General features: G+C 37.3%; 1 protein-coding gene across 2 annotated transcripts; it reads right to left on the bottom strand.

Annotated features, from left to right (window-relative positions):
- Positions 1-262: 262 nt before the first annotated feature.
- On the bottom strand, positions 263-14,548 carry LOC109019932. Of its 2 annotated transcripts, none has more exons than XM_035687543.1 (5): positions 14,109-14,531; positions 12,041-12,168; positions 9,702-9,827; positions 8,960-9,087; positions 263-496 (listed from the first exon to the last, which is right to left on the bottom strand). In XM_035687543.1, exons 1-5 carry the CDS (start codon positions 14,311-14,313, stop codon positions 382-384), a joined length of 702 nt encoding a protein of 233 aa, XP_035543436.1. In that variant the 5' UTR covers positions 14,314-14,531; the 3' UTR covers positions 263-381. The 2 variants fall into 2 exon arrangements, with proteins under 2 accessions (XP_035543436.1, XP_018857868.2); XM_019002323.2 differs by lacking the exon at positions 263-496 and adding an exon at positions 645-1,147 and having other exon boundaries at positions 14,109-14,548.
- Positions 14,549-16,905: the final 2,357 nt, after the last annotated feature.

Below are 16,905 nucleotides of genomic sequence, written 5' to 3'. Positions count from 1 at the left end.
AGAGCAAGACACTGCCAAGCATCAAGCTCTTGACAGTTTATGTCGTCAGGTGATTGTATACTGTAGCATATTCTAGTAAAGATAGCTAAATCTCTAAAATACTCAGCATGTCTGATGTGCAAAGAGAAGATTTTGAAGCACTATCTTGGACACCTTTAACAGATTCGTGCCACCAAAAGCACACAATCACACACATTTAAAAAGAAAAAAAGAAAAAATTGTTATGTCTGAGACTGCCTTTTGTTGGGTCTTTTGTCACAAAATCATCCTAATTCCAATACAATTATCTGAAATGAATTTCTAGAACTACGGATTACATAAAGTTTAATAGGGTAGGGAAGATTATATACTCGTATTAGCAGAAAAAGGTTACAGAAGTTATTAAAAGGATAATACATACCACTGACAAGCATTAAGCCCCATTAACAAGTATAGACCCCCAATATGGAAACAAGTTGCTTTATACGAATGCATCTTACTCGGGTTGTCAATGTCCCTAAAACCAATTGAACCTCTTCAGTAACACGCATCAGAATGTGGAAGTTTTCGAAGCATTATTGATCTTACAAAATAGCCGGGGGGAAAAAAAGTGACTAAAGGAACACATACTTGAACCTAAAATCTATCAAACCACATCTCGCCCATTCGATACAATACTAAACTTTCCGATGATGGCTTTCTTATTTTATAAGAAACCTATACATTAAGTTGTTGCTGTGCTACATATCAAGAGTCAAATAAATTGTATAACACTCAATTGTACAACATTGCACAAGGGATGATATATTAGTTGCTGCAAGTCCAGTATTGTAGAGGGGGAACAAAAAGTACCGCCTAAGACTTCAGAACTGTGAAAATTTCTGGAAGCCCGAGCTTTTCCCCATACTGGATGGCAAGCCAACCAACAAAACAGAAGTATACAACAAGAAAAGAAGCACGCTTCAAGCGCGCTGTATTGGCAACCTGAAGGAGAGCCCTTGGTGCACGGATGAGAGGCAACCATAATTTCATTTGATGTATAAGCCTAAGAAAGCTTATGGAGATCAAGGAAGACAAAAAACCAGTAACAACTCCAGCTACCATTTCCAACCTCAAATACTTCTCTCTTCCCATGCTGGAAATCCATGACTGTAATATCTTTGTGTATCTGACATTTTAAAGCACCACAAATGATAAAATAAGTGTGGAAGAAGCCCTGAAGACCCATACACACAAACCATGCATACATGATCCTTTTCTCCTACCTAAGGGTATTACAAACATATTTATTTACATGAAATATCACGGAGTGATTGTATGGCAACCCTCTTTAACCAGATTTTTCTTTCAAGTCCATTTCTTTTTTATCAGAATCTAAACCTACAGCTATAACTACTTTTTGAATTTTCATGTGGGGGGAAGTGGGAATGGGGGCCCAATCTAGATGACCTTGTAACATCTGAAGAATCTCACCAAACAGTCTTGTGTCTCCTAGAATGGCTGGCCTTCAGTACATCAGTTCAAAATGAGACAAACCGTATTGGAGAGCTTCTGCAGTCACTTTTTTTTTTATAAGTAACTTCTGCAGTCACTTCGATGAAATTAGAAGTTAAATAGGGCAAAATTCTATCGATCCCAATTTATTTGGAATTATTTTAATTGAGATGGAGTTGAAACAGGACAAATTATCAAGTAAGATAATCTGATTGAAGAAAAATATAATATAGGTGTATAAGTAAGTTGTGTTTTCTCTCTCCTAAATATTTTCTCTCCGTACACATGCTTTTTTTCGTTTTGTTTGCCTGGAACATTTTCTTCAGCGCCAATGTTTCGTTGAATACTTTCTGAAGTTGTGATGATTGTGATGGGTCGTTCTATAGAAGTGTTGATTGAGTCCAAATGCTTTATCTTGTCAAAACTTGGTGGTGGTGGTTTAAGAGTTACTGAAAGAAGATGGAATACAGAGCATACAGTGAAGTTGGGATATTCTGCTACTCAGTGGCTTGGGAAGGTGTTAGAGGAGAGTCTAGGCAGGGGGAAGAAGGAGGTGTATTCGGCAACACGAGATGGTTTTAGTAGTATTACTGCTCAACGATGTGCAAATAGGAGAGGGAGATATCTTGAAATTTCAGAATATAATCAGGGGGGGAGGAGGAATGTTTTATGCATTCCAGAAGGAGAAAATGGTTGGAGTTGGAGGAAGATGAGGGAGGTGTTATTAGAACAGGAGAAAGAGGGCACTAAAGTGGCTGGTTTGCATGGTGGAGGTCAGCCAGGCAATGGAAGAGGGGCTCCGAGGCACCATGCACGGTCGTATAAGGAGGTCCTCTCCTCGTCGATACCGAAAGTTGGAAGGGTGAGTGTGGGTTGTGATGGTACGTCAAACCAACTCCATGGCAGGGGCTCTATGGCGTGCCAGGAAACGCGGGAGGTGCGTAGAAAGTTGCTGGAAATGCAAGGGCAATTGCGTTCCTTGCAAAGAGACATGGCTGCGATAGTGGCTTTTGTCGGTCTGTTTAAGGAATCTGATCATGCGGTTGATTTTAAAGCTAAAATGCAAGACATGGGTAGTGGGCCAAGTAAGAAAGGGGTTCAACAGAAAATGAAAAGGGGTAAGGGCTGGGTTTGGAAAAAGGTGGGTGGGCCATCTCGGCCCATGGGGCAGAATTCGTGTGAGGCTGGGCCGTCCCAGCCCAGGGCCCAAAGACAAGGACCCGGGTCGTCTCAGCCCGAGGTCTTCAAACCCGTTTCGCCCAAGGGTCCCGAGACGTGCCCTAGCCCGATAATCCCATCTGAGCTGCAAAGTCTCGGATTCGTGCCGGATAGCGTGCCGACAGGGAGTGGTCAGAAGGTGAGCACGTAGACGACGCCGACGGAGGCTGTGGAGGTCGCCGACGAGGTGCCGCCGATACTCTGTGCGCAACTCGTGGGTTTCGAAGCGCATCGTTCTCAGCCAAAGGAGACTCAACTCCATGCGCAACTCGTGGATTTCGAAGCACAGTGTTCTCTGCCAAAGGAGATCCAGAACTTACCGATGAGTAGTGATGGGGTGTTTTTGGCTCTGACGATAGTGTCTCCGAAACCTTTGGAGGAGTTTGAGCTGGCTGAGGTAGAGGAGGATTCGGATGATATGATGCATTCTGTGGAAGACGAACTCTTCATCACTGAGGCTTGCGGGTTGGAGGATTTTTCAATGGGGAGTGAGTTCCAGAATTTCCAGAACAATAAAATGGGGAATCTCATCCCATTAAACTACTACTTTCCAGATCAAGCTTCAGATTGGGTAATTTATAAAACAAAAGAAATTCAACATGTTGTGGGAATTGATTGTGATGGGTATGAAGAGCAGTTCATAGCGTTGCTAACTGCTATAGAAGCTGGACATCACCAAAAAAAGAAGGGAGACTCAAAGAAAAGTCGGGAATTAAAAAGATTAATGTGGTCGATGAACTCAGAGGGTAGCTATAGCAGGAATAGGGCAAAAGGGAAGGGGCTGATTGTTCTCCAATGAAACCCAAGATTATATCTTGGAATGTCTGAGGTCTAAACGAGATAACGAAGCGTCTTCGTATTCGGAATCTACTCCGGGAATGGAAAGCGGACATTGTATGTTTGCAAGAGACAAAACTGAAGATGATCAGTAGGAAGACTATTCGGAGTTTATAGAGTAGTATTTATGTAGACTGGGTATACTTGGCATCTTCAGGGGCATCGGGAGGAGTTGTGGTGATGTGGGATAGACGGGTGGTGGAGAAAGTGGAGGATTATATAGGGAGGTTTATGGTCGCATGTTCTTTTAAAAGTGTGTTAGATGGTTTTGTGTGGGCATTTGCAGGCGTATATGGGCCTAACTTAGATGCCGAAAGAAGTTTATTGTGGAATGAGCTTGCAGGGGTACATAGCTGGTGGGAGCTCCCTTGATGTATTGGGGGGGATTTCAATATGGTTCGTTTCCAGAGTGAAAGCTTTGGAAGTAAAAGACTAAGGCCAGCAAGTTTGGAGTTCTCAGAGTGTATCTTTGACTTGAACTTGATAGACCTTTCGCTTGTGGGGGGTCCAGCCACTTGGTCCAATAATCAGACTTGGTCCCATTTGAATTGTTTCTTAATTTCCCCTGAGTGGGAAAGTCATTTTCCGGATGTATGGCAAAAGCGTTTGGGACGCCTAGCCTCAGATCATTGGCCTATTTTGCTGGATTGTGGAGGTCTTCATAGTGGTAGAAGTTATTTTAAGTTCGAGAACATGTGGTTGAAGTCATAAGATTTTGTGGAAAGAGTTAAACAATGGTGGATTTCGTATCACTTCGAAGGAACACCCAGTTTCATTTTTGCGAATAAACTAAAAGTCTTAAAAAGAGACTTAAATGAGTGGAATGTACAGTCTTTTGACAATGTAGAAGAGAACAAAAACATTAAGTGGATGGAGATTCAGGATTTAGAAAGACTACAAGTAGGGAGGCCGCTTACTGAGGAAGAACAAGCACAGAAATCTTTGCTGGTCGCAGATCTTGAGAGGATAATACTGCAGGAAGAAATATCATGGCGCCAAAAATTAAGAGCTCTTTGGTTAAAGGAAGGGGATCGGAGCACGAGATTCTTTCATAGAATTGCAAACTCTCATATAAGAAATAATAACATTGAAATGCTGAAAATTGAGGGGGTCGAGTGCAGAGAAGAAGAGGCTATTCAAGACCACGTGATCGAGTTCTTTGAAAAGCTTTTCTCCGAGCAGGTGGAGTGGAGGCCTACTGTGGATGGACTGATTTTTGACACTATTGAGCCAGGGACGGTGTTAGAATGGAGAGGGCTTTTGAAGAGGAAGAGGTCTATGATGTAGTAAGAAAGATGGCAAAAGATAAGGCTCCCGGTCCAGATGGTTTTTCTATGGGATTTTTCCAAGAATGTTGGGTGGTGATTTAAGAAGATCTATTGAAGGTATTCCAGGAGTTCTTCATGGTAGGAAAATTTGAAAAAAGTCTCAACACCACTTTTCTTGCATTAATCCCTAAGAAAGTAGGGGCCTCTGAGATCTCATATTTTAGGCCCATAAGTTTAGTGAATGGTGTGTACAAGATCATTGCAAAAGTGCTTGCCAATCGACTAAGTGGGGTATTGGGGAAGATCGTCACTAAGCCTCAAAATACTTTTGTTAAGGGTAGACAGATCCTTGATGCGGCTTTAATTGCCAATGAATGCCTGGACAATAGACTGAAGGCTGGCAACCCAGGGATTATGTGTAAGCTAGATATGGAAAAGGCGTATGATCATGTTAATTGGGATTTTCTTCTATATTTACTAGGTAGGTGTGGCTTTGGAGAAAGGTGGAGGTCTTGGATCAGTTGGTGTATTTCCACGGTACGTTTCTCTGTGTTGATCAATGGCAGTCCAAAGGGTTTCTTTCCGAGCTTTCGTGGTTTGAGACAAGGGGATCCGTTATCTCCTTTACTTTTCGTAATTGTCATGGAGGCTCTAAGCAAAATGACCTCGACTTTAGTGACTAATGGGTTTGTTAGTGGTTTCCAGATCGGTTTGCCGAATAGGGATATTACTACTATTTCTCATTTGCTGTTTGCAGACGATACGCTTATTTTGTGCAAGCCTGAGCAAGGCCAGTTGAGGGCTATGAAGGCATTGTTGCTATGTTTTGAAGCAGTGTCTGGTTTAAAAGTGAATTATGTTAAATCCGAGTTGATGCCAATAGGAGAAGTTCAGAATATAAAGGAGTTGGCTAGCATACTGGGTTGTAAGATAGCGTCTCTTCCTATGACTTATTTGGGATTACCACTGGGTATAGCACCGAGGACACGCTCGATTTGGGATCCTGTAATTGAAAAAGTAGAAAGGAGATTGGCAGGGTGGAAGAGAATGTACTTGTCGAAAGGGGGCCAGATTTCATTAATCAAAAGTACACTTTCTAACCTACCCACCTACTTTTATCGTTATTTCCTTTACCGGCAAGTGTGTCGGGTCGACTTGAGAAGCTTATATGGGATTTTCTGTTGGGGGGCTAGGAGATGAATTTAAATTCCATTTAGTCAAGTGGGAGATGGTATGCCGTCCTATCTCTAATGGTGGTTTGGGGATTAGAAACTTGAGATTATTCAATAGGGCGTTACTTGGCAAATGGTTGTGGAGATATACAAAGGAACCAGATGCTTTATGGAAGATTGTAATCAAGAACAAATATGGTGATTTAGGAGAGGGTTGGTGTACTAGAGAAGTTAGAGAGGCCTATGGAATGGGGCTATGGAAACATATTAGAAGAGGATGGGGGGTTTTCCAATGACACACTAGATTGCAATTGGGGACAGGTTCCAGGATCAGATTTTGGAAGGATACTTGGTGTAGCAACAGTGTGCTTACAAGATCTATTTCCTACTCTTTTCTTGATTGCAAGTGCCAAAGAGGCCACAGTGGCGGAAGTTATGGAAGTCTCAGGTAGGAGCATCTACTGGAACATCAACTTCAACCGAGCGGCACAGGATTGGGAGATGGGGAGTTTGGTAGATTTCTATCGTCTCTTGTACTCTTGTCACACTATTATCCAACATGAAGATGATTTGTGGTGGAGTCCGGAAAGGAAAGGAGTTTTCACTGTTCGTTCCTTCTATAAGGTTCTCACAACAATTCCTGAGATACAGTTTCCATGGAAAAAGCTATGGCGTCATACGGCTCCTCCCAAAAACTTCTTTCTTTGTGTGGACAGCGTGTTTGGGCAAGATTCTCACCACAGATAATCTGAGAAAAAGGAGGATAATCATTGCCGATTGGTGTTGTATGTGTAAAAGTAGGGGTGAGTCGGTGAATCATTTACTTCTACACTGCGAGGTAGCCAAGAATCTTTGGGATGAGGTGTTTAAAATAATGGATTTAGCATGGGTTATGCCGGAAACTGTTTTGGATGTATTGGCTTGCTGGACTTCAATTAGAGGTATTAGACAGATTAAAGCGGTCTGGAAGATGATCCCTATCTGTATTATGTGGTATTTATGGCAAGAGCGCAATGGGAGGACTTTTGAAGACACAGAGAGATCCTTGGCAGAGCTAAAACTGTTATTTTTTAGGACTCTTTGTACTTGGGCCATTGTTGTGGATTTTAATTGCATGGACTTCATGACTTCTTAGTTTCTAATGTCCCTACATAATTGGGGCTTTTCTATATTTGTAATTGACATTTGGTGATTCAATAAATTTTATTTTACTTATCAAAAAAAAAAAGAAAAATATAATATATATAGTAGTCTGGAAGTTTAACACCAAAAAAAAATCATCACCAAGGAAAAAAAATTGTGGGGCTAGTTACGATATTTCCAACCAAATAGGAGATGCTCAAAGCATAATGTAAAAATTGAGTGCATTAACTTTTAGGAGAAACTTAAAATTTCAGTCTTTGATTGAACATAATAATATAAAATAAATTATCATTTTTACAAACGAGATATGTATAAGGAAGATTTAGCATGCTCAAAGCAGAAAAAAGTTCAATTCTCAACCTTTATAGAGCTCAAGACAAAAGACAAACAAAACAGTCCAAATAAATGGTAAGAAGAAAAGGGGAAGATATTTGGATGATGATTGCTAGAGATTGCTAGAGGAACTTATAGCTTTATTTTATACCACTTTACATACTTGGTCCTATGCTGTTGATTTCAATGTCATGGCCCTTCATGATTTTCTTGTTTCCCTTGCACCCTCCTAGTCAGGGTTGTTTTTGTATATACTGAGCTAGGCCTATTCTTGGAGTAATATACCTTATTTACGTATCAAAAAAAGATATTTGGATGATGATCCCAAATCGGAAATGTGTATCTACCCCATTATGCTCACATAAATTATATCTTCCAAATCTGTCATGTCCTTCGTTTTTTAAATTGCTAAAAGAAATGCGTATCTACCTCACTATCGCAATAAAAAGTTGTTGTAGAAATGAATATCTGACTTTTTAAGCATCACTTGTAGAGATATATCTCTAACACACCATGCATCATACTCAAAGTCCACCCTCTATTTGACTGGAAATGAACTGCACACACTGTACATGCAAGATAGCACGATTTTCCCATATCATGTGTTCGTAAATAAACACACTTAATTTAGCCACGCCAAGTGAGTGGTTAAATATAACAAAACACTGCCATTTTATGCCTTTGACAAAGTTAGCAGCAACATTTAGAAAGAGAGAGAGAGAATTGAGGAAGATGCAATTTGAGAATTCAGAGCCCACCCAATTGATCATACTTACAGTCCACACTTTCCAGAAAGTTTCACTCTGCTAGGTAAATCTGAGGAATGTGTTGCTGTTGAAGGGCATGACAAGGAAGAGGAACAGATCTTTTATTGATGTATATAAAGATGACCACAACAAATACAGTGAGATGTTGCAGCCCTAGGAGTTGCCACTTGCCAGGCGATTTGGTTGTTGTGGAAGATTATTGTTTAAGAGGACTTTGAATGGAAGGGGGGCCTTTGCCAAAAAAATAAGGCTATCTGAAGAAAAAATGGATTCCTCATTTTTAATTTTACTCTCTCTATTGGTAATTAGTTTTCAGAACTTTGATATAGTGATTGTTTCTACTAAATTTCCATCTAAAAGCCAAGGAGATCCTCATCCTTACAAATTCAGAGTCTGTCCATCTCTAGTGTTGTTACAAACTCAGTCCAAAGATAAAACTACCATGTTTTCTAATATTAAACAACCAAAAAATTGTAATTACCCAAAAAAGAACAAGAAGCAAAAACATGCAAAATTTAGCTGTCTTCTGACATGGCAAAATCCTGCTTTTAAGATGGGCAGAGTCCATTCCAAATCAAAAGGAAAAGATCCAGATCCGTAAACTCGACGTTGCAAAGGTAGACTATGGCTCTAAATTCTATCAGATTAGAACACCTTAATTCAGATATAAAAGAAAACCCCATAACCTAGCCATGTATAGCACAAAAAGAATTATTGGAAAATAAAGTTGAAGACAGAGTCTACTTACAGGATGGAATATCGCCTAACCATCTCAATTGTAGATGGCTCTTTTGCTTGGCAATTAAAAAAACCATACTGATATAAGCTCACTTGGGATATCCCAGATGTGTACCAGCAGTCATAAGTTTTATTCACCTAAAAGAAAAGGTTACAATAATATACTAATTATAAGGGAAATTACATATTGCAAGGCTAAGTAAATTTTATGTATGCATCCTGTGTGTTGGGAGTTTCTTCCTATTTAATCATTAATAAAATCCCTATTTACTTACTGGAAAAAAAAGGAGATTATATTTTGCAGCCCCGAAGTCATTGTCTTGAAATTCGCACCCTACTACCAAAACTGTCAATATGCACCCTAAACCACTAAATTTTGGCAATTTTGCACCTCAGTCAAGATCTAATTGCTAAATCAATGCAAAATAAAACAAATGACAGTCATAACAGTAATATTTCAATCAAGGGTCCAAATTTAAAAAATTTGGTAGTTTGTTTAGGGTGCAAATTGGTTTTGGCAGTTTATGATGCAAATCAAGAAAGAGGTAGTAGTTCAGAGGTGAAAAATATAATTTTCCTAATTATGATATACTTCAGGAAAAATGAAATATAAAATTGGTTGAAACATAGATATTTAACATCTTACTAAATCTAGTAACTCATTTATATGAATTTTTCATTTTCACCAGAATGATAATAAGTTCAAGCCTGTACTACATCATGACTGAGACCAGAAGAATTGCAACTCCTACCTTGAATTTATCTTTGGTCAACCATGCAGCACCAAAATTAGGCCTACAATTAAGAGGAAGGGCTTCATTTGGAGCTTCTGCCGATGCCAATCGTGTCTGACCTAAAGAATGATCTTTGTATTCCACCTGAAAACGTTGCAAAGAAACCTTGATGTTAGACTAATGCAATTTACCTATGTTTACAAACACTCATTTAGACATACATGCCAATAATATGCGTCGCCAAGTGTAAGTGATTAAAAAAATTGAATGGCACACACACAGGAAACCCCCTGGGCCCCAAAAGTAAACCGGTGATGTTTAGTAGTTTAAATCCAAAAAGTCCGCATCACCAAGATACTTGAAAGCAAGTTGAAAACAGACTTGTTAAGACTAATATCAAATAGTAGCCACAGTGGGCCTAAGTTAAATCGGTAATTTCCAGCACTCTAGAAGCTAAGTGATTATTGTAGCAACAGCCAACTCAATGACGCAAACTGAGCACCGGCATTTACCTTTTCAGAATGCATCTTCACACAACCTTGACGTTGATATCACTTAGCATTAATTTCCAAAGTCCTCTTCAAGTAATTAAACATGCTGCATTACCTTGTATCTCTTTTTTTTTAATTGTATATAGATTTTGGAAAAGGAAAACAGTATAAATAGGTATATAAGAGTATCTCCTAGAATTGCAATATTTTTATAAGTTAAGATTTTTTAATAATCCAAAGGGTGTTTACCTAGTAGGACATATACATGAGATACACCTAACCAGAACGAGGAAAAAAAAAAAGAATCTTTGAGTTCCTCCATCCTCTTCTTGCTCACCTTAAAACTCTGGTTGTTCCTTTCTCTCTAAATACACTACAACAAGCAAGGCAGGACCATCTTCCACAATCCTTCGCTTTGAGAACAAGAAAACTTCCATTTCCAACACTCCAAAACATCAACCACCCAAAATGGCATAACCCAAATGACTTAAAGATAGAATTCCATAAAATACTAGCCACCTCACGATGCAATAAAAGATGATCAATCAACTATCCATTCCTCTACATATGCAGCACCAATCCATTACAACAATATTCCCTCTTCCTTAAATTATCCAAGGTGAGAACCTTCCCAAAGCAGTTGTCCAAACAAAGAAGGCCACTCCCAATAGAGTCTTGCTCCGGTTACGTGTTCTTCCAAGGAAATGGATTGCTATCATGGGAAGATAACACATTATAAAATAATCTCACATCAAACACCCCAAGCTTTGAAGGGGCCAAAGAAAGTTTATCCTCCCCACCCTGTCTCAGCCAAATGGCATATAAACAGTCTCAAAACGAAGAATATCCACCTCTCAATCTTGTGTCGCTTCGTAAAAATCCACATCCCTTGAGTTAACTAACTAAGAAAGTGTAAATTGTCTGTTACAGAAGCTTACTTAAAACAAGTGAAGCTGCATAATTTACAGAAAGTTTCCTTTAATATTTTATCTGCACACCACAAATTATGCCAAAATCTTATCCTCAATCCATCTCTGACCATAAATTACAAATTGAGCAAACTCCACCAATACCTAATATTCTTCCAAAGACCTACCCCATAACTATCATATTCAGCATCCACTACAATCCTCCAAAAACTCTCTCTCACATGCATAACACTAAAGACATATACTTAGAAGAGCTCAGTTAAACTACATTAGGTTACAATTCCCCAAACCACCCTTTGAGACTTGGGAGTAAACCCTTGCCCACACCAATTTACAAAAAAAGTGCCATTGTAACTTCTCCAACCGATTTGCTACACCAACGGGAGAGGAAATAGGAGCATAAAATATATAGGCCAGTTCAACAAGGAGCTCTTAATCAAGGTAATCCTAACACCCTTAGAAAAATTCAAACAATTCCATCCAGCCAAACAATATTCAATCTTCTCTAGTATGCTGTACCAAATAACATATTCCTTGAAAGATGCTTCCAGATGGAGACCTAGTAGGTCATGGGCATCCAATAATGATAGCCAACCTATGAAGCTCAACAGAACCAACAGGGAGCAATAATTTGAGAACCTCACGTGCATTACCATACATCATGGGTTTCAGTACACAAAACTACTGTAAATCCATTGAGGTAGAAACAACTTGAGAAACATCACTTGAGAAATGCATGTTGGATTTGCGAATTAGTAGCTACTGATACTCCACTAAAACGTCCAAGACAAAGCAAATACAAGAACTGTTCAAGAATGTTGTAACAAAAGGAAAAAAAAAAAAAATTTGCATCTATTGGTGCAACTACTTGGTAAAATAATACTTAAATGAAGGGATATTACTAAAAATGAACACGTTAAGGGTGAGTGACTATTACCTTGAATACTGAAGCCCAATAGTAATCATAACGGCATCGAAACTTCCTTTCGAGGGGGTAAAACACATGCTTGGCTTTATAATTGAACAGTCCAAGTTCACAGACCTTAGAGGACCTAAGATCCACACCTTCAAGCAGAATATATTTAAGTACAACACACATGATGCTTAAAATTTCAAAACTAACTAAAGTTTTAATCAAATAAAACTTACAAAGTATATTAGCATAAAAACTAATGCAACTCACAACAAAATAAGATAATGAAACAAGCACAAAAGATATCGCATGTGTTCAATCAAGCAGAGTTAATATTAGTTACGGCAAATTTTTTTTTTTTATAGGTAAAAGTAAATTTTATTGAAATAACGATAGTAACAGAGTACACCAGAAGTATACAAACAGCTCATGAAACCTACTTACATCTAGGTACTAGTGAGAGATACAAGCAGGTCATGAAAATTGTCTGTATTACAAATAACGGCAAATTTTATTGCATTAATGAAATTCTGATTTTTTTATATTATCTTTCACACTCTTGAAAAAGGCGAAAAAAAATCAAAGAGTAATGCCCATTGAATCGGATGAGGTGTTGAAAGTGTCAGAAGTTGTACATGTATGGTGTCACATATTCCATATCCCATCATAAGTCGTGAGTGCACAAGCGCCGTGCAATCACTTTGAAAAAAGTGAATAAATATGAGACCCATATGAAAAGAAACTAATTTTTTAATAGTAGACCTCACTTTTTTTCAAAGCGACTGCACAACACTTGCGCACTCCACGACTGTATGTAGCATTACTCTTAGTAAAATTAGTTGAACAGCATAAGCAATATGAGAAAATGGAGCAGGTCAAAAGGAAGAAATAATCAGATAGTCACAAACACAGGTAAAGAGATAAATAACAATAACAAGCAACATATAGCAGGCATTAATTTAATCTAAAACATTCAAATTCATGAGACAGTAAGTAATTAACACATCAATAGTCTAGCAAAACTTAGAGTGATATAAGATACCACCACAAATGACAAGAAGCCCTAAAATATTGTTAATTCGGCATAATATTTCCTGGATGATTGCAAATAGATGGCTTGCATAAACCTTCTCCTAAAACCAAACCCAACCCTCAGACTGCATAATTATACCTCCACCAAGAAAAGACAGCCCCGCACACTCCAACCAAAAAAGAGAAAGTTAAAAATAAAATGAAAAGAAGGAAAGGATTAGAGAGCAAGAAATACCATGGAGCTGAATGAGTATTGATGAAATATAGAGGTTCTGGAAAAGGGTTCAATAAGTCCATGACAGCCAATGTACGGCTATAATAGTAGTAGAGTCTTGTGTTAACAGCTATAAAGTTGTTTAGGACACATATAACTTAACTATTCTCTGTATCTCATTGTCTGACAAGTTTACTAATGTTTCTTGCCCAATTCCAGCTAGCATGAAATCTACTAAATCATAATATACATTGCAAAAGAAGGATTCTAGTATTACATTATTCTACATCCCCTTTGCATTGAATAATTATAATCAAAGTGTCACCATACCTCGTGTTCAAAAGAAACTCCACAATTATTTTTCAAGTATGTATAACAACACACTAACAATGATTATGGGAAAATTATATCTACAACTCGATGTGGAGGACACACTCTCTATACTATTGACATGATATGATTTAATTTCTAAGAGAAATTTAAAATTAAATTATCAAATTTTCTTGCAAGTCAAATCATGGCATCTCAACAACACGGAGTGTATCCTCCACGATGGCTTGCAACTAGCATTACTCATGATTATGTGTATATTTATATATTTATATATTTATATATATATATATATATATATATGGATGCCTTTGGTTCCCGGAAAACTAGGCCATTGAAATGGTACATGATTAGATATCATGAAATCATATCTATGTCAAATAAGGCACGACGAACTCAAAATTTTAAAAGAATCCCAAATCAAATTTTCTTTAGCTTAGAAGCACTCTTTAAGCAACCAAAGCAAATAGAAGGAAAAAAAAAAAATACATTTTGGGGGAAAAATAGAATACTCACTGCTGGAGACTATCTTGCACTGGGAGGGCACGGAAATTGGGCTGCTAACCGATGAATTCGCCACGAAAATCGTCGTAAATAAGAACAGGAACGAGAGGGCGAAGAAACTAATGAGAGGAAAGAGAATGACCAGAGAACATCGCAGTAATAAAAAGGGGAATCCCTTCTTCTCAGTGTCGGCGGAGGAAACCTCCAGGGAATCCATCCAAACCCCCAAGCAGGTAGGGTTTACTGTGGTTTTAAAGGATACACGATGGTTTTATTGGTTCAAAGCTCCGTCCACCGGGCCATATATCCGGTGATCGGAGTTTCTACGGTCAGGGGAGAAGCGAATCCAATGAACTTTGCAAGATTTTTTTTTTTTTTTCGTTTTTTGATTTTTTTGTCCTTTTTCTCCCACTTTAAATTTTAATCTATGGTTGGTCGCCGCGTGGGCAAAATAATAGGGAGGAGAAGATACTTTTCAGTATATAAACATTTCGGCGTAATGGTTGACTTCTTTTCCGTGGTTTAATTTTGGCTGTCTCAGATATTTAGAATATTTTAATATATTTAAAAGTATATATATAATATTTATATTTTTAGAATGTTTAAATTGATTTACTTTTTGAAAAAAGGTACACTGAATAGATGTTAGAATATGTGCTTGAATGCTGATGTTTCGTAGCCGGATTGGCATAACCTTCTATTTTTAAAATGGAGGTTTGATAAAAATTATTGAATAGCTGTTATTAAAAAGGAAAATATTATTTATATTTATAATTTATTTACATAAATATACATATTGATGTGTTAGTTATTAAAAATATAAAATATTGATGAAATAGAACTGCTACTTAATACGTGTAATATTTATGTGTAAAATTATATTTACGTGTAGCATTATTCCATTAAAAAATGAGTGATGCTATACCCACAAATAAAAATCATCGAAATTCTTCACCGTATTGTAAATTTTTTTTAAGCATTTTTTTAGTCCCTTAAATATTTTTAAAAAATTAAATAAAATAAAAACTCATTAAAAATAAATCTTTAAAAAAAAAACAATGGTTGAAAAAAAATTCAATGACTCCCCTCAGTGGGAGTAGAGTTTTCTTTAAAAAATATGGTCTCATTCCTTTACTTTACATTTTAAATTTGAATAATTATACTTAATATCTTTACACGTAATACATCACATCTGTTTTCATTTTTTTTTTTCATTTTTCATATAATAAGTATGTAATGTATGAATGATAAGTAGAACAATTCAATTAATTTAACAAAAATAAAATAAAATAAAAAATAATATTAAAATATATAAAATGTGTTTGTGTGAGATGATGAGTAGCATCCCCTTTTAAATTTTTAACACAAAGCAGCTATTTTTCCCCCATTGAGACCCACATGCTCATGACATAAAAAATAGATTGGAAAATGCTAAATGACTTTAAAAAAAATTACTTCTCTATATGTCAATTATTGATATGTTGAAAATCATGAAATTTTAAAAGAAAACTAACAAAATAAGTCTTGTAAGTAAAAATATAAGTACCTAAATAGAATACCCTAAATTACAGCTTATTTGTAAGTAGGCCTGTGCATATGGCTCGACAAACCGAGTTACCCGAGTGACCGGACCCAAACCGACATATGCCGGGTTATTAGATGTTCGGTTTGCCAACCCGATAAAATGACAGGTTCGAGAGCATTGGCATTGGTTTCATCAAAAGTCTAGTCAAATGTAAAATTTGATGAAATTTATCAAAATCCAGCTGCATTGGATTCATCAAAGGGATAGATTGGAAGTTGTGAACTACAATAAATCCATAGCATCATTCAAATTTGAAGGGTTACTATTCATCAAACAAATGTATTTTTATTGTATTTTAATCCCGCAACGGCCTTTGTTTCTCTCTCTCTCTCTCTCTCTCTCCTTTTTCCTTCCTGCATATATTCTCTCCATTTTCGTTCTCGCGAATCGCAGTGCCCTTTTCTCTCTTTCTCTCGTTTTCGCAAATCGCAGTGCCCATTTCTCTCTTTCTCTCATTTTCGCAAATCACAGTGCCCCCTTTCTCTTCACGATTTAGGTTCACCAAGCAGAGTGCCAAAGAAACAAAGCAAAGCCACATTCAGGTTCACACGAATTTCTTTCATTTACTGTTCATCTCCTTTCTTTTCACTTGCAACCCTAGTTTTTTATGAGCTTGATATTTAAGGTGCATTTGAAGAAATGGTTGTAGTTTGGGGTTAAAACTTACTTCCCCCGCCCTTTTCTTTTTTTCATGTTGCTGAGTACATCTTGCCAAATCTCTTCCAAGCCTAACAAGAAAAGTTGTATGATTATACCAAATTGTTGGAACCTTCACTGGTTGGTTCAGACTTTCCTAGATTTTTTTGGTCTAGAACTTTGATATTTTTTTGCATGAAGTCTATTTTCTTATATACATTTCCTTGAATATTTTATTAACTTTGGACATATTGGCGTTGATAGTCTATTTTTTTCGCTTATTTGATGATCTAAATATTTCTCAGGCACATTAGTGTAACGGATTGTCAAGTAACCACTTGGAAAAGGGTTTTTTTTTCCTTTTTGTATTGTATTGTTCGTATATTTCTAGATTTGCATCTCCAGTGTGTGATAATTTATCTGCAGACTGTAATGTATTGTACACAGAAGTAAGATTGATCCATGATAATGGTAACATCTCAAAAGGAGAAAAAAACCTTCACAATATGCCAAATAGAATATGCCTTCACAAGTACATATAGAAGCAACACTAAAGCCTTCACAATATGCATTACATTGATAGCTTGA

The sequence above is a fragment of the Juglans regia genome, chromosome 2 (genome assembly GCF_001411555.2).
Source record: "Juglans regia cultivar Chandler chromosome 2, Walnut 2.0, whole genome shotgun sequence".
Lineage (NCBI taxonomy): Eukaryota > Viridiplantae > Streptophyta > Magnoliopsida > Fagales > Juglandaceae > Juglans > Juglans regia.
The sequence above is the reverse complement of the archived record's forward strand: the minus strand, read 5'-3'. Positions and strand labels throughout refer to the sequence as shown.

Excerpts from the sequence above, each read along its gene's own strand:
- LOC109019932 (XM_019002323.2), bottom strand. The coding sequence starts at position 14,313 with ATGGATTCCCTGGAGGTTTCCTCCGCCGACACTGAGAAGAAGGGATTC. Across the intron at positions 9,828-12,040 it reads ATTGGGCTTCAGTATTCAAG|GTGGAATACAAAGATCATTC; the intron begins GTAATAGTCACT and ends CAACGTTTTCAG. Across the intron at positions 9,088-9,701 it reads TGACCAAAGATAAATTCAAG|GTGAATAAAACTTATGACTG; the intron begins GTAGGAGTTGCA and ends CTTTTCTTTTAG.